At 45.4% G+C, this 27,344-nt stretch overlaps 1 protein-coding gene across 1 annotated transcript in view; it reads left to right on the forward strand.

Moving 5' to 3' along the window:
• CACNA1B (calcium voltage-gated channel subunit alpha1 B) overlaps positions 1-27,344 on the forward strand; it is a 210,777-nt gene that overhangs the window by 32,692 nt on the left and 150,741 nt on the right. Inside the window, 3 exon segments of the mRNA NM_174632.2 lie at positions 13,160-13,251; positions 14,625-14,777; positions 16,894-17,084. Coding sequence (NP_777057.1) covers positions 13,160-13,251; positions 14,625-14,777; positions 16,894-17,084 — 436 coding nt within the window.

Below are 27,344 nucleotides of genomic sequence, written 5' to 3' on the forward strand. Positions count from 1 at the left end.
AATGCTGCGACTTATCGCCTCCCCGCCACTTGGTTATCTGGGTGTAAAACCGGCGCACCTTCTCAGGCAGATGTTGACCGTCCAGACCCCCAATAAGTTTTAGTTAGCAAAGAAGCCAGTTTTATAGATAATGTCTCTCTGGGGCTGCGATTGCCCCCTTCCGGCTCTGGCTGCCTGTCACCGGAGGGGGAAGGTTTGCAGCCGGCTACCTCTGTTTAGTCCTTTGTTCCGTGCGCGGGCTGGCGGTGTCTTAGGTTAGGGCTGGCTTTTCGCGTGGTAGATACCCCACAGTCTGGTTTGCTAGCCCAAATTATTTCGCTCAGATAGTGCTCAGGGTATTCAGGCCAGACTCCCACTCTCAGCGATGCAGCCCACGCCGCGCCTCCCTGCCCAGCCCCCGCTTGCTAATGGCGGATGCAGGCGTCTGCGCTGCTTCTCCGCTGGAGGAGTTACCGTAGGGCTCGCAATCTGCGAGTTTTAATTGTTTATTTATTTTTTCTCCCTGTTATGTTGTCCTCTGTGCTTCCAAAGCTCGGCACGGATTCGGCAGTGAGAAGGTTTCCTGGTGTTTGGAAACTTCTCTCTTTTTAAGACTCCCTTCCCGGGATGGAACTCCGTCCCTCCCTCTTTTGTCTCTTTTATTGTCTTTAATATTTTTTCCTACCTCCTTTCGAGGAGTTGGGTTGCTTTTCTGGGTGTCTGGTGTCCTCTGCCGACATTCAGAAGTTGTTTTGTGGAATTTACTCGACGTTTAAATGCTCTTTTGATGAATTTGTGGGGGAGAAAGTGTTTTCCCCGTCCTACTCCTCCGCCATCTTGGCGCCTTCCCCCAGAGATTTCTTTTAGAGAAATAAAGCATTACAGATACAACTGAAGTCTTGTGATTACAGTCCCTCAACCAAATTATCTTCTCTTTATCTGTCCTTCCTTTTACCTTCCAATGGAAACAACTGATCTGTGTTCATGATCCCATGCACGTGTGTGTGGATTGCAGAGGGAATTCCAGCTTTTACTAAATATGTTCATATCCATAAATAACATGCAGTCTTGTTTGTGTGGTTTGAATTGTATGAGTGTATGTATGTGTTTATGCATAGATACATAGTTGTTTCACAGCTTGCCTTTTTACCCCTCACATTGCTTTAGGCATTTTTGTCTTAATACATGTAGTTTACTTGATTTATGTGCTCATCGCGTTTCACCACAATCACGGTCCATCATCAGTGTTTTCTGTCTTCGTGTGATGAGCAGTAGGTGATTCCCGTTTTTCATTATTACCGACAAGTGCTGCAAGGAGCACGCCTGCATACATTTCTGCAAGCATTTGTGCGGCAAGTCTAGTCTGTGTGTTCATTTGAAAATTATCTACAAGTGGCCGCATGCTCTCCCTAATGATTCTACAGTTTTCTCTTCTGCCAGCTGAGCTGGTGCTTGGCATCACCAGCTTAACACTGTTTGCTAAGTGGAGGATGTGAAATGATGTCTCTGAATTCCCCTGACTGGCAGTGGTTTTGAACATCTTTTCTCTTTTGTAATTTGCTTAAGTCTCTCACAGGTGATTTGTACTTTTCATATGAGTTTATAGGGATTCTCATTGCACACATTTTCTCTCACTCTCTCTGAATCTGTTGTAGTATGATTTTTGTAGTCAGATTCATCAGTGTGCCGCTTTGTGGTCTGCCATTACGAGTTCTTCAGAAATCCTTCCCTCCCTCATAGCTGTAGAAATGTTACCACATGATTTTGTTTTGTTTTCCCAAAGTTTTAAAGTTTGCTTTTTGCACTTAGGCCTACTTTTATTTAACAATTTAAGAAATCATGACAAAATACACATAACATAAAATTGATCATATTATTCATTTTTAAGTGGGTAGTTCAGGGGTATTAAACTTATTCATGTTATCGAGCAGCCACAACCTCCATCCATCTCCAGAACTCATTTCATCTTGGGAATGTGAAGCTCTGTCCTCGTTAGACAAGCCCCGTGCCTCCCTCCCTGCAGACCTTGACAGTCACGATTCTACTTTCTGTCTATGATTTTCACGACTGTAATTATCTCATTAAAGTGGAGTCCTGCAGTATTTGTCTTTTTGTGACTGGCTGATTTCCCTTAGCATGATATCGTCAAGGTTCACCTAAGTTTCATTATGTGTTAGAATTTCCTTCCTTTTTAAGGCTGAATAATATTCCATCGTGTATATAACATATTTGCTTCTCCATTCATCCAGTGAGGACATGAGTTCCTTCCATGTTTCAGCTCTTGTGAATAATGCTGTTGTGATTCTGGGTGTAATAAATAAGTCCCTTTAGGATCCTGTTTCGGTTCTTTCGGGTTATACCCAGGCGTGGAACTGCTGGGTCATATGGTAATTCTATCTTCAACTTCCTGAGCAATCAGCACAGTGCTTTCCGCAGCGGCTACACCGTTTCACATTCCATCAGTAATTCACAAGGGCTCTAGTTTCTGATCACGCTACCCGACACTGTTCTCTTTTTATTTTCTTAAGCAGCAGTCATCCTCATGGGTGTAATTGGTATCTTATTATAGTTTTGATTGCATTTCCCTAATAACTAGTGATGTGAAGCACCTTTTCATGTGCTTAATAGCCATTTGTATTTTTTTTTTTTCTTTAAGAAATAGCCATTCAAGTCCTTTGCCTATTTTTAAATTGGGTATTTCTTTGTTGTTGAGTTGTAGGAGTTCCTAATATATTCTGGATATTAATCTCTGATTAGACAAATGACTTGTGAATATTTCACCCCATTCTGTAGCTTTCTTTTCACTCCTTTGATGTACAAAAGTTTTAAATTTTTTGAAATCCAATTTTTGTATTTTTTAATTGCTTGGGCTTTTGGTGTCATTTCCAAGAAATCATTGCCAAATTCAATGTCATAAAGATTTTCTCCTATATTTTCTTCTGAATGTTATAGATTAAGGTATTACATTTAGATCTTTGATCCATTTTGAGTTGCTTTTTATATGTTGCATAAGATACAGGTCCAGCTTAACTTTTTACAGGAGGTTATCCAGCACAATTTGCTGAAGAGACTTGTCTTTTCCAGACTGAACGGTCCTGGCATTCTTTTTGAAAATCAGTTGACTGTATACATGAGGACTTGTTTCTGGGTTATTGTTCTACTGTTTGGGCTACGCAGAGTCCCTTGAGAGTCCATATAAATTCTAGGATGAGTTTTTTTGTTTCTGCAAAGGATGTTATTGGAACTTTGATAGGGTTTGCTACAGGTTGCTTTGGGTATTGACATCTTAACAGTATTGTTTCCCGATTTATGAATAGGGGGTGTCTTTTTTCCTTTTCTGAACATATGTTTGTTTACTTGGCAGCACTGGGTCTTGGGTGTGGCACGCAGGATGCTCGTTGAGGCCCGCAGGTACTTTTGCAGCTGCTCGCAGGCTCTTTGTTAAGGGGCAGCTTCCCCAGTTGTGCTGTGTAGGCTGCAGAGTGCATGGGCTCAGCGGCTGCAGTGCACAGTATGTGGGATCTTAGTTCCCCGACCGGGGATTGAACTCGAGTCCCCTGCATCGGGAGGTGACCACCAGGGAAGTCCTGATGAATATGGGATGTCTTTGTTTAGTGTTTTTTAATTTTCTTCACCGTTGTTTTGTAGTTCTTCGTGTATACAAGTCTTTTACCTCCTTAGTTACTTTTATTCCTAAGTATTTTATTCTTTTTGGTGCTGTTGTAAATGGATTAAAAAAAATTTCCTTTTTAAGTTGTTCATTTTAAGTGTACAGCATACCACCTATTTTTTTGTGTTGACTTCATATCTTAAAATTTTGCTGAGTTCATTAGTTCTGGTAATTTTTGGTGGATTTTCTACAAATTATGATTTTCTACACTTAAAATCTCATGAGTTTTTTTGGGGGATTTCATTGAATTTGTAGATTAATTCTGGGAAAGGGACATCTAGAGATGTCAAATTGTCTCATCTATTAATATGGCTCATCTGTATTATTCCTTTGTTCTTCAAGAATGTTTTAGGAGTTTTATTATCAAGATATCACATTTATTTTATTGAGATTATTCCTAGATACTTTATAGATGTGGTTGCTATTTAAACAATATTTTTATGGCAGCTTTATCGAGATGTACTTCACCTGCCATAAAATTCACACTTTTAACGCATACAATCCAGTGATTCTCAGTATAGTCATAGAGTGCACACCCATCACCACTAATTTTAGAGCCTTTTTGTTACCCAGAAGGGAGTCCCATATCCATTAGAATAAGAGCTTTTAAAATTTCTATTTTCTACTTGTAAATGAAAGTAATTTATTTTTGTGTATGTATTTGTATTTCCTAACCTCCTAAACATTAGGCTCTAATAGTTTTTCTGCGCTGTATATGCTTTTAGATTTTCTATGTAGGAATCACAATTCTTGAATAAGACGGCTTGTCTCCTCCTTCCTAAAATTATATATCTTATTTCTGTTTTGTGTCATTTTACCTTGGCTACGGCCTCCATATAATATAAACGGTATTTTTGTCTTATCCCTGAATGGAAGCAGAAATCCTCCTCATGGTTTTTATTAGATACCTATTATCATTTTGGGCTTTCCTGAAGGCTCAGTGGATAAAGAATCCACCTGCAATGTGGGAGGCCTGGGTTCGATCCCTGGGTCAGGAAGATCTCCTGTTGGAGGGCGTGGCAACCCACTCCAGTGTTCTTATTGAAGAATCCAAAACGGACAGAGGAGCCTGGTGGGCTACAATCCATGTGGTCGCAAAGCGCGGGACACGACGGGGCAGCTGAGCACAGCACACACTGTCAGTTTAGGGAGTTTCTAATTGTGGTTATTTTATCACGAATGATACTGAACATTTTTCAGTATTTAAAAAATTTTTAATCGGAGGATAATCGCTTAACCACGCTGTGTTGATTTCTGCTGTGATCAGTCATAAGTACACATATACCCCTCCCTCTCCAGTCTCCCACCCACTCCCATCCCTCCCCTCAGCATTGTCACAGAGCACCAGGCTGGGCTCCCTCTGTTATGATACTGAAATTTTATCCAATAATTTTTCTGAATATTTTGACATGATTATATGATTTTTATTTTTAGTGTGGTGGATTGCATTAATACGTATTCTACTATTGAGTTATTCTTATGACAACTCATTTGGTCATCATATGCTTACTCTCTTAAAATATGTACCTTTGACTTTTATTTCCTCTGATATTTAAAATTTGTGTTCATAACTGAGATGTGTATAAATTTTTCTTGTCCTTTTCCAGTCTTTAGAAAATGTTTATTTTTCTTAAATTGAAGTTCAGTTGACTGACACTGTTGTGTTAGTTGCAGGCGTGCGGCAGTGACTCAGTCATACATGGAGGTGTGTCTATTTTCTTCAGAATCTTTTCCCTTATAGGTTATTACAAAATACTAACTATAGTATGCTGTGCTAAACAGTAGGTCTCTGTTGGTTATCTATTATCTATCTAATCATGTATATATGTTAATCCCAAGCTCCTAATTTTTCCCTCCCCCCTTTCCCCTTTGGTAAGCATAAATATATATGTTAATCCCAAGCTCCTAATTTTTCCCTCCCCCCTTTCCCCTTTGGTAAGCATAAGTATATATGTTAATCCCAAACTCCTAATTTTCCCCTCCCCCTTTCCCCTTTGGTGAGCATAAGTATATATGTTAATCCCAAGCTCCTAATTTTTCCCTCCCCCCTTTCCCCTTTGGTAAGCATAAGTATATATGTTAATCCCAAGCTCCTAATTTCTCCCTCCCCCCTTCCCCTTTGGTAAGCATAAGTATATATGTTAATCCCAAGCTCCTAATTTCTCCCTCCCCCCTTCCCCTTTGGTAAGCATAAGTTTGATTTCTATGTTTGTGAGTCTATTTCTGTTTTGCATAAAGTTCACTTGTACCATTTTTAAGATTCCCTGTCTAAGTGACATCATATGACATTTGCATCTCTCTGTTTAGCTCACTTCACTTAGTGCGATGATCTCTAGGCCCATCCATGTTGCTATGAATGGAATTATTTCATTCTTTTTATAGCTGAGAAATATGACATTGTGTAAATATACATCTTCTTTATTCATGCATCGGTCGATGGATATTTAGGTTGCCTCCATGTCTCGGATATTGTGAATAATGCTGCTATGAACATTGGGGGTGCATGTATCTTTTTGAATTACAGTTACAGTCTTGATATCAAGATTATACCTTCATCATAAAATGAGTTGGGAGCTTCTCTTGTATTTTTGTTCTTGAAACAGTTTGTATAATGTAGAATTATCTCCTCTCTGAATGTTTGTAGGGACACCCTTGTAAAATTGCCTGGATCTGATATTCTGAAGAGGAAACCTGAATCCAGAGTAACCCTTCTAAATGGTCTTGGAAGGCACTAATTCTAAGACAACTCCAGGACGCTGGTCCCTGCCTGCCCCCTGCACAGTCGTCTCCCCTTGAATGTGGGTAGATCCTGTGGGTGTGATGAGATATCACTCCTGTGATTAGGTCATGATTAGGTTGGCCTCTGAGTTAACCCAAACGGAGCTTATTTGGGTGGGACTGGCATTGTCAGATGATTCCTTTAAAGAGATTTTTCTTCCTAGAGTTAGAGTGTTTAGAAGTGTGAGAGGGACCATTGAGGAGGCAGGTGACAAGGACCTGAGAGTGGCCTCCGAGGGCTAAGAGATATGCCTGGGTGACACCAAGGCAAGGGCCTCTGTCCCTGCTGCAAGGAAGAAAACTCTTCCGATGTGCTGAAGGGGCTGGAAAGTGCCCCTTTCCCTAGCTGAGCCTCCCAGTGAGGATGGAGCTGGCCGGGCCCTTGACCTCAGCCTCGTGAGGCCCACGGCGGAGCATTCAGCCACATGTGCCTGGCTTCTGGCTCACAGAACTGTGAGCTGATAAAGGGGTGCTGTTCCAAGTCACTAGTTTTGGGATAAGTTTTTTCAGAATAGAAAACTAATATAATTGTTCATGGTTTATTCAGATTTATCTACTCCAGTTAGTTTTGGTAATTTGCTTTTCAGGGAGATATATCCATTTCATCCAAGTTTTAGCATCTATTGGCATAAAATCGTTAGTAATATTCTCTTGTGATTCTAAAAACTTCTCTTGTCTGCACTGTGTTCCCTGTGTGTATATACACGCATATGCACGTGTATGTGTGTACAAGTATGCACATATATGAGTGTACATGTGTGCACACATGCATACATGATGTGTATTTGTGTATGTGTGTATCTGGGTATGTATACATGTTCACACTCTCTCATTCTTGGTTATTCTTGCCAGAAGCCTGTTCATTTTATCAAACTTTCAAGGACTCAGCTTTCTATTATTTCTCTATTTTTTATTTTCACCATGTCTATTATTTCTATTTTTATACTTTTTCTACATTTACTCTGCTATTCTTTTCTAAGACTCTTGAGACATAGCAATACTTGGTTTGTTAATTTTTAGTCTTTGAAAAATAAAGTCAATTACGTTGATCAATTTTCCCTAAGGCATCACTTTGCTTGAACCCTGCATGTTTAATATGTGGTGCTTTTGTTGTTGATGAGTCTGAATATCTGGTAATGTCTGTTGTTACTTCTTCCTTAATGAGTTACTTACTTGTGCATTTTGAAGCTTTCTGTAAGGCAAGTTTTCTTTTAAAATGTGTTTTTACAGTAGTGTTCTTTGTTGTTGTTCTGTCACTCGGTCGTGTCTGACTCTTTGTGACCCCATGGACTGCAGCACGCCAGCCCTCCCTGTCCTTCACCATCTCCCGGAGCTTGCTCAAACTCATGTCCATTGAGTCGGTCTTTCCATCCAACCATCTCATCCTCTGTCGTCCCCTTCTCCTCCTGCCTTCAATCTTTCCCAGCATCAGGGTCTTTTCTAATGAGTCAGCTTTTCGTATCATGTGGCCAAAGTATTGGAGCTTTAGCTTCAACATCAGTCCTTCCAGTATTTGAATATTCAGGGTTAATCTCCTTTAGGATTGACTAGTTTGATCTCCTTGCAGTCCAAGGGACTCTCAAGAGTCTTCTCCATACCACAGTTCAAAGGCATCAGTTCTTCATTGCTCAGTCTTCTTTATGGTCCAACTCCTCGTATCCATACATGACTATTGGAAGAACCATTGCTTTGACAGGATGGACCTTTGTTGGCAAAGTAACGTCTCTGCTTTTTAATATGCTGGCTAGGTTTGTCAGCTTTTCTAAGGAGCAAGTGTCTTTTAATTTCATGCTGCAGTCGTTGTCTGCAGTGACTTTGGAGCCCAAAGTAAAATCTGTCACTGCTGCCACTGTTTCCCCATGTGTTTGCCTTGAAGTGATGGGACCGGATGCCATGATCTTAGTTTTCTGAATGTTGAGTTTTAGGCCAGCTTTTCACTCGCCTCTTTCACCTTCATCAAGAAGCTTTTTAGTTCCTCTGTGCTTTCTGCCATAAGGGTGGTGTCTGCATATCTGAGGTTATTGGTATTTCTTTCAGCAATCTTGATTCCAGCTTGTGCTTTATCCAGCCTGGCATTTCTCATGACGTACTCTGCACAGAAGTTAAATAAGCAGGGTGACAATATACAGCCTTGACGTACTCCTTTTCCTATTTGGAACCAGTCTGTTGTTCCATGTCCGGTTCTAAGTGTTACTTCCTGACCTGCATGCAGGTTTCTCAGGAGGCAGGTCAGGTGGTCTGGTGTTCCCGTCTCTTTCAGAATATTGAGCATTACTTGACTAGCGTGTGAGATGAGTGCAATTGTGTGGTAGTTTGAACATTCTCAGGCGTTGCCTTTCTTTGGGATTGGAATGAAAGCTGAACTTTTCCAGTCCTGTGGCCGCTGCTGAGTTTTCCAAATTTGCTGGCATACTGAGTGCGGCACTTTCACAGCATCATCTTTTACGATTTGAAATAGTTCAGCTGGAATCCCATCACCGCCACTAGCTTTGTTTGTAGTGATGCTTCCTAAGGCCCACTTGACTTCACACTCCAGCATGTCTGGCTCTGATGAGTGAGCACACCGTCGTGCTTATCTGGGTCGTGAAGATCTTTTGTACAGTTCTGTGTATTCTTGCCCCTCTTCTTAATCTTTTCTGCTTCTGTTAGGCCCGTACTATTTCTGTCCTTTATTGCGCCCATCTTTGCATGAAATATTCCCATGGTATCTCTAATTCTTTTGAAGAGCTCTCTAGTCTTTTCCACTCTAGTGTTTTCCTCTATTTCTTTGTATTGTTCACTTTGTGTTTGCTGTATTATTATTTAATTGCATTAGTTTAATTGCAGAGGTGCAATAATAAAAGTCACTAATTTTCTGAAATTTGCTGAGGCTTCTTTTGTGATGTAGAATATTTTCAAAGCTATTCCTGTGTACTCTAAAAATATATATTTTCTATTTTTTAGGAATGCATTTTCATAGAAAAGTAGATAGATTGTAGTTGATAGATAGGTAGATAGATAAAGCAGTATATGGGGGATACAGAAGACAGAACGATAAAGTGATCAAGGTGCTAATTCTGTTGTAATCATGCACAGCATTACTGCATTTTGTGTTGAGTCCTTCAGATTCTGTTGAGAGCTTTGCAAGAATCTCCCACCAAGTTGGAGGAGTTTTCATTTTTTTCTTTCTCTGTTTTGATTTTATGATGTTAGATGCATAAAAATTAATGATAATCACATTCCTTGGTGTAATTTTGCTTTCATTATTATGTATTATATCTCTCTTTAGTCTTAATATTGTTAATATTGTTTTTAAATTATATTTTTTCTTTAGTATTATATATCAGCTTTGTTTCCTGTACCGTTTACCTAGTATATACTTTCTAAAATCTGCTTATTTTCAACATTTCTCTATTGTTTTCAGGTATGTCTTTTGTACGTAGCATATGTTTAGACTTTCAAAAGCCCCAATCTAATAATCTATGATTTAATAAGAAATTAAAATTCATTTATATATCGTATGATATATTTGGACTTAATTCTAATGTCTTACGTTTTCTTTTTATATTCCTTCTTTGCCTTTTTTGAGGAGTCTTTGTCTGATTTCTGTAATTTGACTAAATGTTCTGTATTACCTGTTCCCTACACACCTTCCCCCTACACCCCCTGTTGGTTCTGAAATAGACTGTAATTCTATCTATTTACTAGATATCCTTAACATTTTATTTATTAATTTATTATTACAATTATTTTTGATGTAGACCCTTTTTAAGTCTTTATTGAATTTGTTACAATATGGCTTCTGCTTTATGTTTCGGTTTTTTGGCCACAAAGATCTTAACTCCCTGACCAGGGGTTAAACCTGCACCCTCTGCGTGGAAGTTGAAGTCTTAACCACTGGACTGCCAGGAGAGTCCCTTAACCTTTTAAAGATGGATTCATAACTGTGCATTAGTCTCACCTCACAGGTGGCTCAGTGGTAGAATCCGCCTGCCAAGAAGGAGACATGGGTTCAGTCCCCAGGCTGGGAAGATCCCTTGGAGGAGGAAATGGCAAACCATTCCAGTATTCTTGCCTGGGAAATCCCATGGACAGAGGAACCTGGTGGGCTACAGTTCATAGGGTTGCAAAGAGTCAGACCTTCTAACATGGAGGACAGACAGTTATAGCCCAGCTGCCTGGCAACCTGTGCTTATAAATAAAACTTTATTGGAACACAGTCTTGTCCATTCATTTACATATTATCTCTTATGCTACATGGCAGAGTTGAGTGGTTGTAACAGAGATCTTATGACTCACAAAGTCTAAATATTTACTACTGGCCCTTTTCAGAAAATGTTTGCCATCCTCCGGCCTAATGCAGTGAAGAGTGATTTAACCTCTGTAACATAATCTGATGCAACTACAGGTGGAACAACCCCTTCTGTAAATGGTTTTGTTATTGCCTAGGTTGTTAGTTTTGTGTGTAGAAAATAGTGAAAAATTGGACATCATAATTTAAAAAATCAATGAGTAATTAATTACTTAAAAGTTATTTTCTGGGCCTACCATTGTTCTTGTATCCTGTGCTTTCCCTCGGGTTCAGTTCCTGCGTTGTTTTACTGAGGCTCCGGAGTGATGACTTACTGTTTCTATGAAAATATGTTTATTTTGCCATCACTGTACTCTCACAGTTTAGCTAGATATAAGGTTCTAAGATGTCAATTATTTTCCTGCTGCTTTTTGAGGATGTTACTTAATTGTTTTCTAGCATATTTTCTCTCCCTCTCTTTTTTTCTGAGGTGACGTTTTCTCTCCTTTTAACTATGATTTTTCTCCCCTAGGTACTTCATCTTTCTTTTTGGTACCCTTTAATGCTTTCTTTTTATGCTTGATATTCTATAGTTACTCACACCATTTCTAGTTGGATGTATTTTATTTATCAGATTGTACCCCTAATACACCTTAAATTTGAGAAATCAAGTCTTGAATTCTGGAAATTTCTCATCTGTTATCTCTTCAAATGTTGCTTCTTCACCATGTTCCCTCTATTCTCTTTTTCTGGAACCCACATGTGATGTGTGTTAGGTATATGGTCTAACCTCCGTATCATTTAATTTCTTCCATTTTTTTTCTTTGTCTTTCTGTTGTTTGTGAGTGATTCCTTAGTACTGTTTCCTAAACCATTAGTACTCTCCAACTATGTCTCCAGTTTAGAGTATGATTATTATTCATATTATTTAAATAAATGCTTGTTTTTTCCAAAAGTTCTAGCTACTATCGTCCAGTAGCTGAATATCCCTCTTAGTATTGGATTTTCTCATGTGCTATGGCATTTTGGTTTGAATAGATTTTCTTGTTGCCCTTCTTTTCTCCGCCCCCTGCCATTTCATCTTATTTTACCCCAGCTGCATCTCAAATGTTATTCCTTACTGCTGTGTCTCTAGAGTTGGGGGCAGAGGGGCAGGCAACAATGCTTTTTCACTGAGAGTCCAAGACTTTTTAAAGGTAGAGTCAACAGGATTGTCAGTGAATTGGATGTGGAGTATAAGAGAGAGACGAGTCAGGTAGGAAGCCTTGGTTCTGGCTTATGTAACACTTGACTAGTGCTGTTCACAGAGAGGGGGGAGCACTGTGGGAGGAGCAAGGTTGGGAGAAAGAATAAACAGTTCTCTAGTTGCCATCATGTAACAACCCTGAACTTAAAAATAATACGTGCTTTAATATTTACATTAAAGTTTTGAAAAGTATTCTTTAGTTTTATTAATGTGTGATATGCTTTTTTGCTATCCAAATGGAAATGTTGAAAAAGGCAAATGGACGGGCATATGAACCCAGAGTTCCAGATTTGAGTTAAAGATATAAATTAGGGAGTAATAAGCTTTCGGTGGTATTCAAAGCTATTGGGTGGATTCTGAACGGTGAGCCCTGACGTGTTAAAGTTTTCAGTCTGGTAGAGGGGGCAGAGCTGACAAAAGGACTCCCAGGGTGTTAAGAAGAAAACGAGAGAGCTGACCAGTGGGCAAGAGGAGAGACCATTTACAGGAGACTTGACTGTTGATGTTGGCAAGAAGGCGTGACAAAAGAGTGGAATGGTGGGAGTGAGAATGCAGTTGGACAAAGCTGAGGAGAGGCTGAAGAGTTAACAGTGGGAGAGCGAGGACTGGCACTGACTGAGTTTTGGAGTGCAGGGAGCAGAGAAGGTGTCCGGGCTCGGAGGCAGATACAGAATGTTCTGCTTTGTTTTAAGATGGGAGACACTGGGGGTATGCTTTATGCTAATGGGGTTTTCTGAACCCTCTGTTCGCCTTCTCCACTCTTCGTTCCTGTGTTCTCCTGTGGTGAAGTGGGGAAGGGGCCTGCGGCATCCGTTCAGAAGTCCCTCAGGCTCATTCTTCTGCTCTCAGTATCACCATCGCTCATGAGGCAACTTGGAGTGCAGCTGGGGTTGCTTGGGGACATGGTTCAGGCTAGGACTCATTTCAAGGACAGATTCAGGGCTGGGCCAGGGACCAGAGACCACGTGTTCTCTCAGGGGTGATGCCCGGAAGCATGATCGTGCTGGTAAAAGCCATCACTAGCATTACTGGCGAGGATGTCTGAACTCAGTTCCTGGCCTCCCCTGCCTGGTACGCTGGTGCTTGGACAGCGGGGGACACAGGCATGAAGATGTCACTGCTCTTGGAGGACAGGACGTGGGTGGCGGGAGGGGCGTGCCCTCTTCTCAACACCGTGCAGAAGCCCTTACTTCCCGCTTGTCTTTGTTCCTGCCAGGATCCTCGCCACAGCTGGCACTGACTTTGATCTGCGAACACTGCGGGCTGTGCGTGTACTGAGGCCCCTGAAGCTGGTGTCTGGGATTCCAAGTGAGTCTGGCGAAAGCAATCAGGCCCAGCCTACCTGGACACTGACCTTGTCCCCTACACCCGCCACAGCTGCAGTGAGGCCCTGACCTCCGGACCCTCTGGTGACTCTGAGCTTGCCACCCTTAGCCCCAGGGAACCAGGTTTGAAGGCAGAAATGGCCCTTCTCCATCCTCTCCTGTTTCCTTGAAAGACTAGAGGGTAACCCGGCTTCCTACGTGGAAGCTTTGCTCCTCTCACACCCTTTGCTGTATTTGCAGCTCTTTGCTTCTTTTCTTGGGGTTAAAGGGCAGATGAGAGATGAGCCAAGGTGGTGGGGCAGGGAACACATTCAGAGGCTGCAGAGGGCCATCTCTCCTGGCTCAGGCTAGGCGGGGCTGTCAAGACCTGTGACCCAGTTAAGACGTGCTCCGGGACTGGGTGGCTTAAGAGGCCACGTGGGGGCAGAGAGTGGCCAGGTTGCCTTGAGAGTGGTGACTGCCTGGGCCCATGTTCCTCCAGGCCAGTGGGAATTTGGATTTCCTTTAGGGCCCGGGTGGCAGGCCCGGAACTGTGCCACCTGAGCCCATTGCAAGGAAGACTGCAGGTCAGCTCCCTGTACTGCCCCAAGACCCTGCCAGGAAGCAGCTCAGGCCTGTACCCAGGAGCAAGTTCAAGGTTGGAAGTGGGATTGTTCCCCTGGCCTGGACATACTCATGCCCTACAGTCAGTGGTAGAACCCTCCTTAGGAGTAGGCCCCCTGTTTTCCTTTCCCTCAGGAGGGGGTCTGTCAGGAACCCTTATTTTTCATTCTCAGCATCCCCTGCACTTAGTTCCCACGATCCCCTGCTCTTCCATTCCAGCATCCCCTGTTCTTCATTCCCAGCATCCCCTGCTCTTAGTTCCCAGCATCCCCTGCTCTTAGTTCCCAGGATCCCCTGCTCTCCCTCCCAGGATCCCCTGCTTTCAGCTCCCAGGAGTTCCTCCTCTTTCCTCTCAGGACTCTCCGCTTTTGCTCCACCCTGAGCCCTCCACAGACTCAGAGTGCTCGTCAGGACTTCCTACTGATACCCCCGCACACCGTCCCTCCCTCTGACTGGGACTCTGCTCAGTCCACTCCCCCATGAGACCCCTCTGCTTTGTCCCCCACCTCAAGGACGCTCAGCTCTACCCAGGGAGGCACTCACTGTTCTGTCCCGCTTCCCCACCACTCCCTCTCTGTCCCCTGCTTTGAGGGCCCAGCTCTGTCCTTTGGCCTCATGAGCACTCATTGCTCCACACTTGGCCCAGGACTCAGCCCTGCCCACCCAGGCTCTTGCTGTTCTGCCCACACCCCAGTCCACTCCCTGCTCTGCCCACTGTGTGCCTGACCTGCCTGCTTCACCTGCTCTGCCCAGGTTTGCAGGTGGTGCTCAAGTCCATCATGAAGGCCATGGTCCCGCTCCTGCAGATTGGGCTGCTTCTCTTTTTCGCCATCCTCATGTTCGCCATCATTGGCCTCGAGTTCTACATGGGCAAATTCCACAAGGCTTGTTTCCCCAACAGCACAGGTGAGGCCTTGAGGTACCTGTCGGACCCAGAGGAGGACCACAGACTCAGTCGTCCCGGAGAGATTCACTGTTCTGGGCCCTGAGGGGGCCTTCTAGGTGCTAGACAGAGGAAGTGGACCCAGGCAAGAGTCTTATAAAGGCAAACACACGAAGTAATTACTGAAGGTACTACAGTAACTTCTAGGAGGGAAGCAAGAAAGGTATCTGAGACAGAATGATTGGGGTCTGTCTCACAGACAGTAGCCTGGGGAGGCCTCTCTGTCAGGGTGATAGTTGGACAGCGAGCTGAGTGTGGTGAGAGGGGGCCCATCAGCAGCCTGCCAGAAGCTCTGGTTACAAGGACTTGTAAGTGTGAAGGGCTAGAGTGAGAAGCAGTGAGTGGGGGGCCTCACGTGGGTTCAGGCCATGTAGGACTCTGAATCTTATTCCTAGAGAAGTGGGAGGACAGTGGGGCCTTGAGTGAGCGCTGGTACCCTCTGATTGTTCTGGCTGCTCTGGGGAGGCAGATCAAACAGGGGAGAGTCAGAGAGTCAAATCTCAGTCCAGGAGAGGTGGATGGAGGCGGGGGCCAGGCTGTTTGGCAGTTGGTATTGTTTTAGTCACTAAGTCGTGTCTGACTCTTTGTGACGCCAGGAACTGTAGCCCACCAGGCTCCTCTGTCCATGGGGTTTCCCAGGCAAGAATACTGGAGTGGGTTGCCATTTCCTTCTTTAGGGGATCTTCCCAGACCAGGGATGGAACCCAAGTCTCCCGCACTGGCAGGCACATTCTTTATCACTGAGCCCCGGGGAAACCTGTTTGGCTCTTAGAATCTGTCATGTTCTGGGTATATTTTGCAGTGTGGCCTGCTGGGCCATCTGGGTTTTCTGGGCAACTGTATGTGGAGGAAGAGAAAGTGAAGAGTTAAGGGTGACACAAGGGTTTGTGTCTTGAGCTACAAACACATTAAAGGAGAAAACCTGTATGATCGTCTCAGTAGAGGCAGGAAAAGTTTTTATTAAAGTTTAAATCATTCATAATTTTAAAACCCCTCTTAATCAAACTGGAAATAAGGGGAATTTGCTTAAACTACCTAAAATTCCCTTCAGACATCATACTTTGTCATCGGTCTTGAGAGCTTTTCCTTTGAAGTGAAAACAGAGATAAAGGCACACGCGGTCACCGCTGGTCCATCTAGCCTTGGTGGTTGTGGCCAGTGATGTGAGGCAAGAAAAAGAACAAAAGCCCTAAGAATGTGAAAGGAGGAAATGAAACTCTCACTATTCACAGAGAACACAATTGTCTACAAATAGACAGACAATGACTTTCTGGTTTTCTTTATGAGCATTTATTGAGATAATTGGAAGAAAGGAATAAACTTGTGTGATCAGTTTTGCCTTCTAAATCTGGGAATATTTGCTTCCCATCCTAGCTATTCCTAAAATTTCCCCTATCCTCATAGGAGAGCTTTTCCATGTGTTGTTATGCATTTTTTAAGAATAGTTTTTTCTTTAGGTTTTGGGAGGGAGGGACTAGCCTGAGCTGCTTGCCTCCTGACTCCAGAGGTTAGCCCTGGTTTTCTGTGATTTCTTTAGCATCTCTTTGTGTGGCTCCTGGCTGCCAGCAAGAGTGTGTCCCCTTTGCTGGGGCCAGTGCCAGGAGAACCGGGCCCTGAGGCCCAGCCATGCTCTGGGCCTGTGTTGGTCAACCTGCCTGAAGAGCACCGGGGCTGCAGGGCTCCATCCAGCTTGGTTCTGGCTCCAGAGTGACAGGCAGACCTGTGTGTTGGGGAAGTCTGGGTGGAGGTTTGGCTGTGGGACAGTTGGGGTGATGGCGATAGGAAGAGTAGGAGGTTAGGAGTTGGTTGTTTTTGATTTTAAGGTGAATGAGTTCTCAGCATATTTACATAGTGATGGGCAGTTTCTGTGGGGAAGGGGAGGTTGACCAGCTGTTCCTGAGAAGGTGGGTCTGAGGCTGGGGCTGAGGATGGAGACAGGGCATGTGCAGCAGTGGCAGGAGGCAGTTTCCCTTGGTGCCTGATCCCTTTCTCCCGTGCTGAGGTCTGGGCCCCGCAGTCCCAGTGGGGTGCAGAGCTCGGGGTTCCTCAGCGCAGCCCTGCCTGCTCTTCTCCTCGCAGACGCAGATCCGGTGGGTGACTTCCCGTGCGGCAGGGAGGCCCCGGCGCGGCTGTGCGAGGGCGACACTGAGTGCCGGGAGTACTGGGCGGGCCCCAACTTCGGCATCACCAACTTCGACAACATCCTGTTCGCCATCCTGACGGTGTTCCAGTGCATCACCATGGAGGGCTGGACCGACATCCTCTACAACGTGAGTCGGGTCTTGGTCCGGGAGCTCCTTGGCCCCCTTGGGGCGAGGCTTCTGTCCAGGCTCGGGCTGCCTTCTCCCCCCAGGATGGGACACAGGCTCCTTCGGGCAGCTCCCCTGCAGGGCCACTGACCTGGGTTCTGGAGTCTCCAGGCAACTTCTGTTTTGAAAGTGAAGGTGAGGGCTGGGTGGTGAAGGTTAGACAAAACAATTCCAGAGGAGGTGGACCTGCCACTGCTGGTGATGAGAGCCCTGCGTGCAGACGTGGGAGTGAGGCTTGGAGAAGCTAGTTAACTCGTTCTGGGCTTGAGGCAGCAGGCTGCTGCCTGGTGAATGGGAGGAGCAGGGCCGAGGTGCAGGGAGGATGCACTGATTGTGCCAGGGTCCTGGGGGTGGGAAGTGGGGTCTGGGGGATCCTGGGGGTGGGAACCAGGGTCCTGGGGGTGGGAACTGTGTTGTATACCTTTGTTTGCTTCCCTCTGAGTCTCCCTCCTGCTCTCCTGCCTGCCCTCCCCGTCTTCCCTGTCGTTAGGACTCTAGTCCAGCCCAGCAGTGTATGGTGCTCTGGGGGTTGGTGCTTGTGGACAGAAGCTGGGTATAAGGCCTTCTGGGGCTTCCTGATGACGTGTCTCATGCCTGCCTCCCCTCCACGTGAGGCTCTTCTTGGGGACTCCTGGGTTGCTCTCGGTGTCTTTTTTTATGTGACGACCCCCCATCCCCACAGAGCTACGCTCTAGAGTCCTGTGATTGTGGGCACGAGAACAGTTAAGTTAGAGGGAGTGGAGAAAGACAGTGCATTTGAAACAGGAGTTTTGGAAGGTCTGGCTGGTGGATCGCTGTGTCTTGGTAGCTGGAGGGTGTGTTGTGCCGGGAGCTGTGGAGGGGACTTGTGCAGTGCGAGCCGTTTCACTTGAACCTGTCGCTTGTGCACTGGGGCGGGGCTCGGGCCGCCAGCCTCTGGAGTAGCCACGCGCTTCTGGCATGAACAAGGATGGGAGGGACAGGCTGGAATCCTCTGCTCTGCGACTCGTCTTAGAGTTCATGGAGACTTGGTGCGTCTCAGGGCTGGACATCTGGCAGTGCTTGGTAAGTGCCGGCTGGGCAGGAAGGTGGCAGAGGGTGAGTTATGGAAAAGCTGGCCCGAGGTCCACTGAGCCAGAGCCCTCCTTGGAGACAGAGTCGTGTCTGATGACAGGCTTGGTTTGATCAAGGGAGAAACAGAGACAAGGGCGGTGATGAGGAGCTTGGCTGTTCTCTCCCTGCAGCCAATCCAGGAACAATTTCCACAAAGACAAACCCTAAAAATAGCTGGAGATGGCCACGTCCCTGCCAGCCCCACCGAGCGGGGCACTGCATGAGCCATGGGACTTGGCCACTGCCCAGGTGACTCAGCCTGGTGGGCCTGTGCCCCCAGGGGTGGGTGGGTGGGAGGCGCTGGTCGGAAAGGGCCACAGAGGCTCCCCTGACATATTTCCAGGGGACACACTGGGAGCAGACGCTACAGGCACAGTGGTGGCAGGAGGCTTTCGATAAATAATGCCAGTCAGTAACGGCAAGTTCAGCGAAGGGAGCAGGAGGACGAGGGGCAGGGGTGGCAGGTCAGGGGCGCTGGGAAAGCAAGATCTGTGGGGTCTGGGAGCCAGACATGCAGAGCCTGCGGGACAGTGCTGGGGAGTCTGCAGGGCACCGGCATGCCATGCAGGGTGTGGGCCATGAGCCTGGTGCCCGGAGCCCGTGGCTGAGAACGCTGAGTCTGCTCCACACGGAGGGGTTACGGGGCCAGTTGCTGGAGATCAGACAGGCTTTGTTCTCTTCTGTCCGCACCAGGGGTTGAACCCAGGTCCTCGGCAGTGGAAGCGCAGAGTCCTAACCACTGCACCGCCAGGAATGTCCCCAGAGAGGACATCTGAAGAGTGTTCTCTGGCAGGAGAGGCTGTCTTTCCCCACAGCCCAGGGATGGGACATTCGTGGTTGCCTCAGACCAATGCTCCTTGATGGAGCCTTCAAGGGGCGGTGCCTCAGGCCTGCGCATTGGGCTGGGGGGCTAGGGGTGGGGGGCTGGGGCTGGGGGGCGGTAAGCACCTGTGCCGCCTGGGGAGAGCAGGCTGCCCGGCGCCTCACGGAGACTGGCTGCTGAGGCGCTGGCGGTGGTGGCAGGCAGGTCCCCATCTTGAGGAGAAATGGCCGTCTGGGTTCTGAGGAGTGTGGTCAGATGGGTCCTGAAAGAGCCCACACAAGTGTCTTGTGAGGGATGAGTCAGCTGCGAGTTCCTGCCGGGCTGGGGAGGTGGGTTATCTTGGGACAGTGGGCCCCGTGCACGGAGGACTGTCCCCCCGCCCACTCCTCTGCGTCAGTAGCGCCGCGGTCAGAGGCCTGGAAGGAGGGACAGAGCGAGGCGTGGTGGGCAGAGAGGGCTGCGCTGCCCTTTCTCTCTGAAAGCAGCCAGCTGTGCAGGCCCGCGGAGGAGGGACGATGGTCTCGGTGAGAAGCACGGCAGCTGGGACGGGATGCTTAATCACTGAGTTCAGCCTGTGTTTTCTACTTGTGTTGATCGTCACAGGACCTATCCACGTTTTCATCCTGGGCTGTGACTATGTTCAGCGGGCCCATAGGCGGTAAATAATGTGGGTTTATGGTTAAGCACGTGTGGTTTTGCATCTGATCACTGCACTCGTTTTGTGAAGATCTGAGGAAGGGGCCTTCAGATATGTAGGTGAAAAGCTCCGTTTTGAAGTTAGTGCAGACCAAACTTGTTCATTGGTTCAGTGTGATGTTTAATGTGAAAGAAAGAGGGATCAAAGATGCTGTGACTTGAGCCATTAGGAACGGTGGTGCCTTTTACTGAGAAAGGTGATTGCGGAATTTTGTTTAGCAGAATGTTGTGGTGGACACTGAGAACTCTGCTTTGTCCCTAGGAAGCTGAACGCACTGTTTCATCCAAGTGGAGGTGCTGAGTATACAGTTGAGTGTATGAGAAGGGAGTTCAGGGGGACAGCAGGGCTGAGGGTGCATGTGTGAAGTCATGGGTGATGTTTCAAATTACAAGACAGGATGAGATCGCCCAGTGTGAATGTGTGGAGCTAGAAGCAAGATGGCTAAAAATGGAGCTTGTGTGAGCCTTTGGCTGTCAGGAGACTTCCAACACGCAGAAGCCAAGTAGGAGAGAAGGAGCCAGAGAAGAGCGCGAGGCGGGCCTGGGGGGAGCTGGAGCCCCCGCAGTGTGCCGTGTCCTGGAAGCCGAGCACAGCGTTTCCAGAGTGATTCCAGACCAGCTGTCGCCAAGAAGTCCCAGGAGACGGGCAGTTAGTGGGAATAGAGCCTCGGAATTCACAGGTTAAAGAGGCCAAGATTGAAGGTGAGGATGGCAGGGCCATGAGGCACCTGCAGGGACACGTGGGAACTGGCTCTCTTTTTATTTATTTTTTATTTATTTATTTTTTGGCTCTCTTTTTAAATGAAACTTTTTATTTGTGGTAAGGTAGGTGCGCATGCAGTTGTAAGAATTAATACAGAGAGAGCCCATGTATGCTTTGCCTGCTTCTGCCAACAGCCTGCAAAACAGGCGACTCCCAGAACAGGACGGTGACCCTGCTGCGGTGGAGACAGTGTCCCGTCGGCAGGGTGTCCTGCTGCCCTCTGAGGGCCACGCCCGCCTCTCTCTTGCCCTCATCCCTGGTCAGCGCTTGCCTTTTGCCACATCGATAATTCTGCCTTTTCAAGAATGTTATGTAGATGAAACCAGACCCTGTGTGATTTTGGGTATTGGTTTTTTTTCCCTCAGCATAATTCTCTGGAGACACATCTGGATTATTGCATGTCAGCAGTTTCTTCATTTTTCTTTTTTTTTTTGCTGAGTGGTCCCCAAGGTGTGAGTGAACTACAGCGTTTAATACTCACCTGTAAAGAACGTGTGTGTTGTCTCTGCTTGGGGTTATCATGAATAAAGCTGCTCTACACGTTTGTGGGCAGATTTTTTAAAAAAATATTTGTTTATTTCTGGCTGTGCTGGGTCTTTGTTGGGGTCTGCTCTCCAGTTGCGGTGCATATGTTTCTTGTTGCGGCAGCTTCTCTTGTCGTGGAGCGCGGGCTCCAGGCTGTGCAGGTCTCAGGGGCTGGGCGAGTGCGCTCCGTGGCTGTGGCGAGTGGGCTCAGTAGCTGCAGCTCCTGGGCTCGGGAGCACAGGCTCAATAGTTACTTGGGATCTTCCTGGATCAGAGATTGAACTCGTGTCTCATGCATTGGCAGGCAGATTCTTTACCACTGAGCCACCAGGGAAGTCCTGTGGGCAGGTTTTTGTGCAAATGAAAGTTTTCATTTCTCTGGGTTAAATGCTCAAGAGTGCAATTTCTGGGTTGTATGTTTAATTTTTTAGGAAACTAACATCTTTCAAAGACCTGTATTCTTTTGGATCCACCAGCAGTGTATGAGTAATCTAGTTTCTCTGTCTCCTCACTGATATTTGGTGTTTTTAACTTCAGCCATTCTGGCTGTGCAGACATGTATCGTCATGGATTTCCCAGTGGCCGATAGTGCTAAGATCTGCTCATGCTGATTTGCTGTTTGTGCGTCTTCTTCAGTGAAATAGCTCTTCCTATCTTTAGCTCATGTTCTGGATTGTTCTTTTGCTGTACAGTTTATATATATATTCCAGATATGAATTGTTTGTCAGATGTATGGTTTGCAAATATGTTCTCTGAGTCAGTAGCTTGTCTTTGCATACTCCTCACTTGACCTGTGAAAGAACATACCTATTTAATTTGGATAAAGTCCTGTTTAGTGGTTTTTTCTTTTGTGGACTGCGCTTTTGGCATAAAATCTAATAACTCTTTGCCTAGTCCTAAATCAAATATTTTCTCCTATATTTTTTCTAACATGTTTATTCTTTTACATGTAAGCCTGTGATCCGTCTTGTGTTAATTTTTGTATGAAGTGTGAGGTCTAGGTTGACGTGTGCTCCCCCCGCCCCCTCCCTCCCTCCTTCCCTTTTCTCTCTCCCTCCCTCCCTTCTTCTTCCCTTTCTCTGGGTTGTGGACATCCAGTTGCCCCAGCAACACTTGTTGAAATGCTCTATTTCCTCCACTGAACTGCTTTTGCACCTTTGCAGACAGCCCGCTGGGCATGCGTGCGTGGGTCCATCTCTGTCCCAGTGAGCTCTGTGTCTGCCCCTCTGCTGGTGTCATGCAGGCCTCAGTGTTGTAGCCATACTATAAATCTTTTAAACCAGACAGATCCCTCCCGTTTTATTCAGTTTGGGAGAATTGCATCTTTACTGTACTGGCTCTTTCAATCCATGACATGGAGTATCTCTCCCTTTATTTAGACTGTTTTTGATTTCTTCAGTCAGAATTTTATAGTTTTCAGCATACAAGTCCTGTACATGTTTGTTAGATTGTAAATGGTATTGTATTTTAAATCTTGGTGTCCATATATAGTTTCATCGCTAGTATACTGAAATACGGGTTTCCTAGGGGGCACAGGGGGTAAAGAATCCTCCTGCCAAAGCAGGAGACACAAGAGCGGAGGGTGTGATCTCTGGGTTGGGAAGATCCCCTCGAGCAGGAAATGGCAACCCACTCAGTATTCTTGCCTGGAAATTTCCATGGACAGACGAGCCTGGTGGGCTACAGTCCCTAGGGTCGCGAAGAGTCAGACATGACTGAGTGACTGAGCACACAAACATATAAAGAAACACAACTGATTTTTGTAAGTTGATCTTATATTCCTGACCTTTCTGAACTCACTTATTAATTCTAGGAGATTTTTTGGAGATTCCTTGGGATTTCCTATATAGATAGCTGTGTCATTTGTAAATAGGAATGATTTCTTTTTTTCTGACCTGTATGCCTTTTATGTTTTAATTTTTTAAAGTTTTTATTGAGTTTGTTACAATGTCGCTTCCATTTCAAGTTTGTTTTTTTGGCCATGAGACATGTGGGGTCTAGCTCCCTAAGCAGAGGTAAAGCCTGTACCCCTACGTTGGAAGGCGGAGTCTTAAGCACTGGATCACCGGGAAAGTTCCCCTGTGAGCCTTTCATCTTCTGGCTCTTGCTTGATTTCAGTGGCTAAAACGCCCACCGTCACAGTAATTAACAGAGTAGTGAGAGCAGACGTGCTTCCCATTCTCCGAGGCTCGGGGGGAAAGCATTCCGTTTTCACTGCTGAGGTGTAATGTTAGCTGTCAGCTTTTCTGCAGATGCTCTTTATCAAGCTGAGTCAGTCCTTGGATTCCTAATTTTTCTGAGAGTTTTTATCATGAATGGGTGTTGAGTTTTGTAAAATACTTTTTCTGCCTTGGTATGATTATGTGATTTTCTTCCTTTAGCCTGTTAATGGTGGATTACGCTGATTGACTTTTGAATACTGAACCAACATTGCACTCCTGGAAAAAGCCCATGTGCTCATGGCACACAATTACTTTATGCACTGCTTAATTCCATTTGCTGATATTTTATCAAGGTGGCCTGTATGCATATGTACAGTCGATTTACAGTGTTGTGCCAGTCTCTGATAAACAGCAAAGCGACTCAATTGTACATAAATACATTCTTTTTATGTTCTTTTCCATTACAGTGTATCACAGTGTATTACTGTGATATAGTACGGTATATCACAGTACCACACCTTAGGACCTCGTTTTCATCCATTCTAAACCCTATAGTTTTCACCTGCCAACGCCCACCTCCCAGCACACCCCTCTCCCCCCTCCTCCTGTTGAACAACAGCAGCAGAACAAACACAGACTCACAGACAGTCTCTGCGTCTCTGCGTCTCTGCGTCTCTGCGTCTCTGCGTCTCTGCGTCTCTGCGTCTCTGCGTCTCTACGTCTGTGAGTCTGTGTTTGTTCTGTTGTCGTTGTTCATTTGCTGGGTTGTGTCTCACTCTTTGTGATCCCATGAACTGACGCACACCAGGCTTCCCTTTCCTTCACTATCTCCCTGAGTTTGCTCAAGCTCATGTCCATCTAGTCAGTGATGCCATCCAACCACCTTATCCTCTGTCACCCCTTTCTCCTCTTGCCCCCAATCTTTCCTGGCATCAGGGTCTTTTTTTAATGAGTTGGTTCTTTGCATCAGATGACCAAAGTATTGGAGCTTCAGCAGCTGTCCTTCTCATGAATATTCTGGGTTGATTTCCTTTAGGATTGACTGGTTTGATATCCTTGCTGTCCAAGGACTCTCAAGAGTCTTCTCTAGCACCATAATTCAAAAGCATCAATTCTTCAGTGCTCAAGCTTCTTTATGGTTCAACTTTCACATCCATACGTGATTGCTGGAAAAACCATAGCTTTGACTATATGGACGTTTGTTGCCAAGTAATGTCTCTGACTTTTTAATACACTGTCTAGGTTTGTAGAGCAAGCGTCTTTTAATTTTGTGACAGCAGTTACTGTCTGCAGTGATTTTGAAGCCTAAGAAAATGATGTGACACTATTTCCACTCTTTCCCCATCTATTTGCCATGACGTGATGGAACTGGATGCCATGATCTTCGTTTTTCTGAGTATTGAATTTTAAGCCCGCTTTTTCACTCTCCTCTTTCACTTTCATCAAGAGGTTCTTTAGTTCATCTTCACTTTCTGCCATAAGGGTGGTGCCATCTGCATATCTGAGGTTGTTGATATTTCTCCTGGCAATTTTAATTCAGGCTTGTGAGTCATCCAGTCCGGCATTTCTCATGATGTACTCTGCATATAAGTTAAATAAGCAGGGTGACAATATACAGCCTTGACTTACTCTTTTCCTGATTTGGAACCAGTCCGTTGTCCCAAGTCCAGTTCTAGCTGTTGCTTTTTGTCCTGCATGCAGGTTTCTTAGGAGGAGGTCGGGTGGCCTGGTATTCTCATCTCTTTAAGAATACTCCGCAGTTTGTTGTGATCCACACAGTCAAAGGCTTTAGCATAGTCAGTGAAGCAGAAGTAGAGTCTTTTTTTTGGAATTCCCATGATTTTTCTATGATCTAGCGGATGTTGGCAATTTGATCTCTGGTTCTGCCTTTTCTACGACCAGCTTGTACATCTGGAAGTTCTTGGTTCACGAACTGCTGAAACCTCAGTCAGTTCAGTTCAGTCGCTCAGTCGTGTCTGACTCTTTGTGACCCCATGAACCGCAGCACGCCAGGCCTCCCTGTCCATCACCAACTCCCGGAGTCCACCCAAACCCACGTTCATCGAGTCGGTGATGCCATCCAATCATCTCATCCTGTGTCGTTCCCTTCTCCTCCTGCCTTCAGTCTTTCCCAGCATCAGGGTCTTTTCAAATGAGTCAGTTCTTCACATCAGGTGATCAAAGTATTGGAGTTTCAGCTTCAGCATCAGTCCTTCCAATGAATATTCAGGACTGATTTCCTTTAGGATGGACCGGTTGGATCTCTTTGCAGTCCAAGGGACTCTCAAGAGTCTTCTCAACACCACAGTTCAAAAGCATCAGTTCTTTGGTGCTCAGCTTTCTTTATGGTCCAACTTTAACGTCCATACATGACTACTGGAAAAACCATAGCTTTGACTAGACGGACCTTTGTTGGCAAAAAACCACTACACCGTTGTTGGCTGAAGCCTGGCTTGGAGAATTTTGAGCATAATCTAGCATGTGAGAAGAGTGCGATTGTGCGGTGGTTTGAGCATTCTTTGGCATTGCCCTTGGCATTGCCCTTCTTTGGGATTGGAATGAAAACTGACCTTTTCTAGTCCTGTGGCCTCTGCTGAGTTTTCCAAATTTGCTGGCATATTGAGTGCAGCACTTTCACAGCAACATCTTTTAGGATTTGAAGTAGCTCAGCTGCATCCAGCTGAACTACTCCACTCGTCCAGCTGAACCACCTCCACTATCTTTCTTCGTAGCAATGCTTCCTAAGGCCCTCTTGACTTGACGCTCCAGGACGTCTGGTGCTAGGTCAGTGATCCCACCATTGTGGCTATCTGGGACATTAAGAGCTTATCTGGACAGTTCTTCTGTGTATTCTTGCCACATCTTCTTCATCTCTTCTGTTCCTGTTAGGTCCTTGCCATTTTTGCACTTTATTGTGCCCATCTTTGCATGAAATGTTCCCTTGGTATCTTCAGTTTTCTTACAGAGGTATCTATCTGGTAGATAGGTTCATGTGTTCCATATTTTAGATCCCACAGGTACGTGGTATTGTATGATACTTGTTTTCCTCTTTCTGACTTACTCCACTTAGTATGACAAACTCTAGGTCCATTTGTGTTGCTGCAAATGCATTATTCGTTCTTCTTACGGCTGAGCGGTGTTCCACTGTATATGTATGCACCGCTTCTTCTTTATCCCTTCATCTGTTGTTGGGCATCTAGGCTGTTTCCATGTTTGGCTGCTGTAAATAGTGCTTCTGTGAGCATCCAGGTGTGTGTATCCTTTTGAATTAGAGTTTCGTCTGGATGTATGCCCAGGAGTGGGATTGCTGGATCTTACGGTAATTCTATTTTTAGTTTTCTGAGGAACCTCCTGATTGTTTTCCCTAGTGGCTGTACTAACTGACATTCTCACCAACAGTGAAGGAAGGCTCCCTTTCTCCACGCCCTCTCCAACATTTGTCATTTCTAGACTTCTCAGTGACGGCCACGCTGCTGGCACGAGGTGGCAGCTCGTTGTAGTTTGATTTGCATTTCTCTGATGATTAGTGACGACGGGCTTCTTCTCATGAGCCTACTGGCCATTTAAATGTCTTCCTTGGAGAAATGTCTGCTGAGGTCTTTTGCCCATTTTTGACTGAGCTGTTTGTTTTTTTATTGTGGAGCTGTTTGTATAAGCCCTTGACTGTCACATCATTTCCTGTATCTATATTGATGATGACTTTTGATCATACTTACTTTTCTTTCTTTCTTTCTTCTACTTTTGTCTGTTCTTTTTTTTTTTAAATAAGGATAATACAAGTTTTATAAAGTGAACTGGGAAGTAATTCTTCCTGTTCTATTTTCCTAGAAGAGATTGCATATAAGTGGTGTTAATTTTTAAAAACCATATGTAAAATAGATAGCCAGCAGGAGTTTGCTGTGTGATGCGGGGAACCCGGAGATGATGCTTTGTGACAACCTTGAAGGTTGGGAGGGGAGGGTGGTGGTAGGGGTTATAAGAGGGAGGGGACATGTGTATACCTATGGGCGTTTCTTGTTGATGTATGGCAAAAACCATCACGATATTGTAATTATCCTACAATTAAAAATAATACATAAAACAGATTGCAGAAAGAAAACCACGCTTGGCAGAATTCCGTAATCTGGGCCTGTTGTCACCGTTGTTCAGTCACCTGGTTG

The sequence above is a fragment of the Bos taurus genome, chromosome 11 (assembly GCF_002263795.3).
Source record: "Bos taurus isolate L1 Dominette 01449 registration number 42190680 breed Hereford chromosome 11, ARS-UCD2.0, whole genome shotgun sequence".
Lineage (NCBI taxonomy): Eukaryota > Metazoa > Chordata > Mammalia > Artiodactyla > Bovidae > Bos > Bos taurus.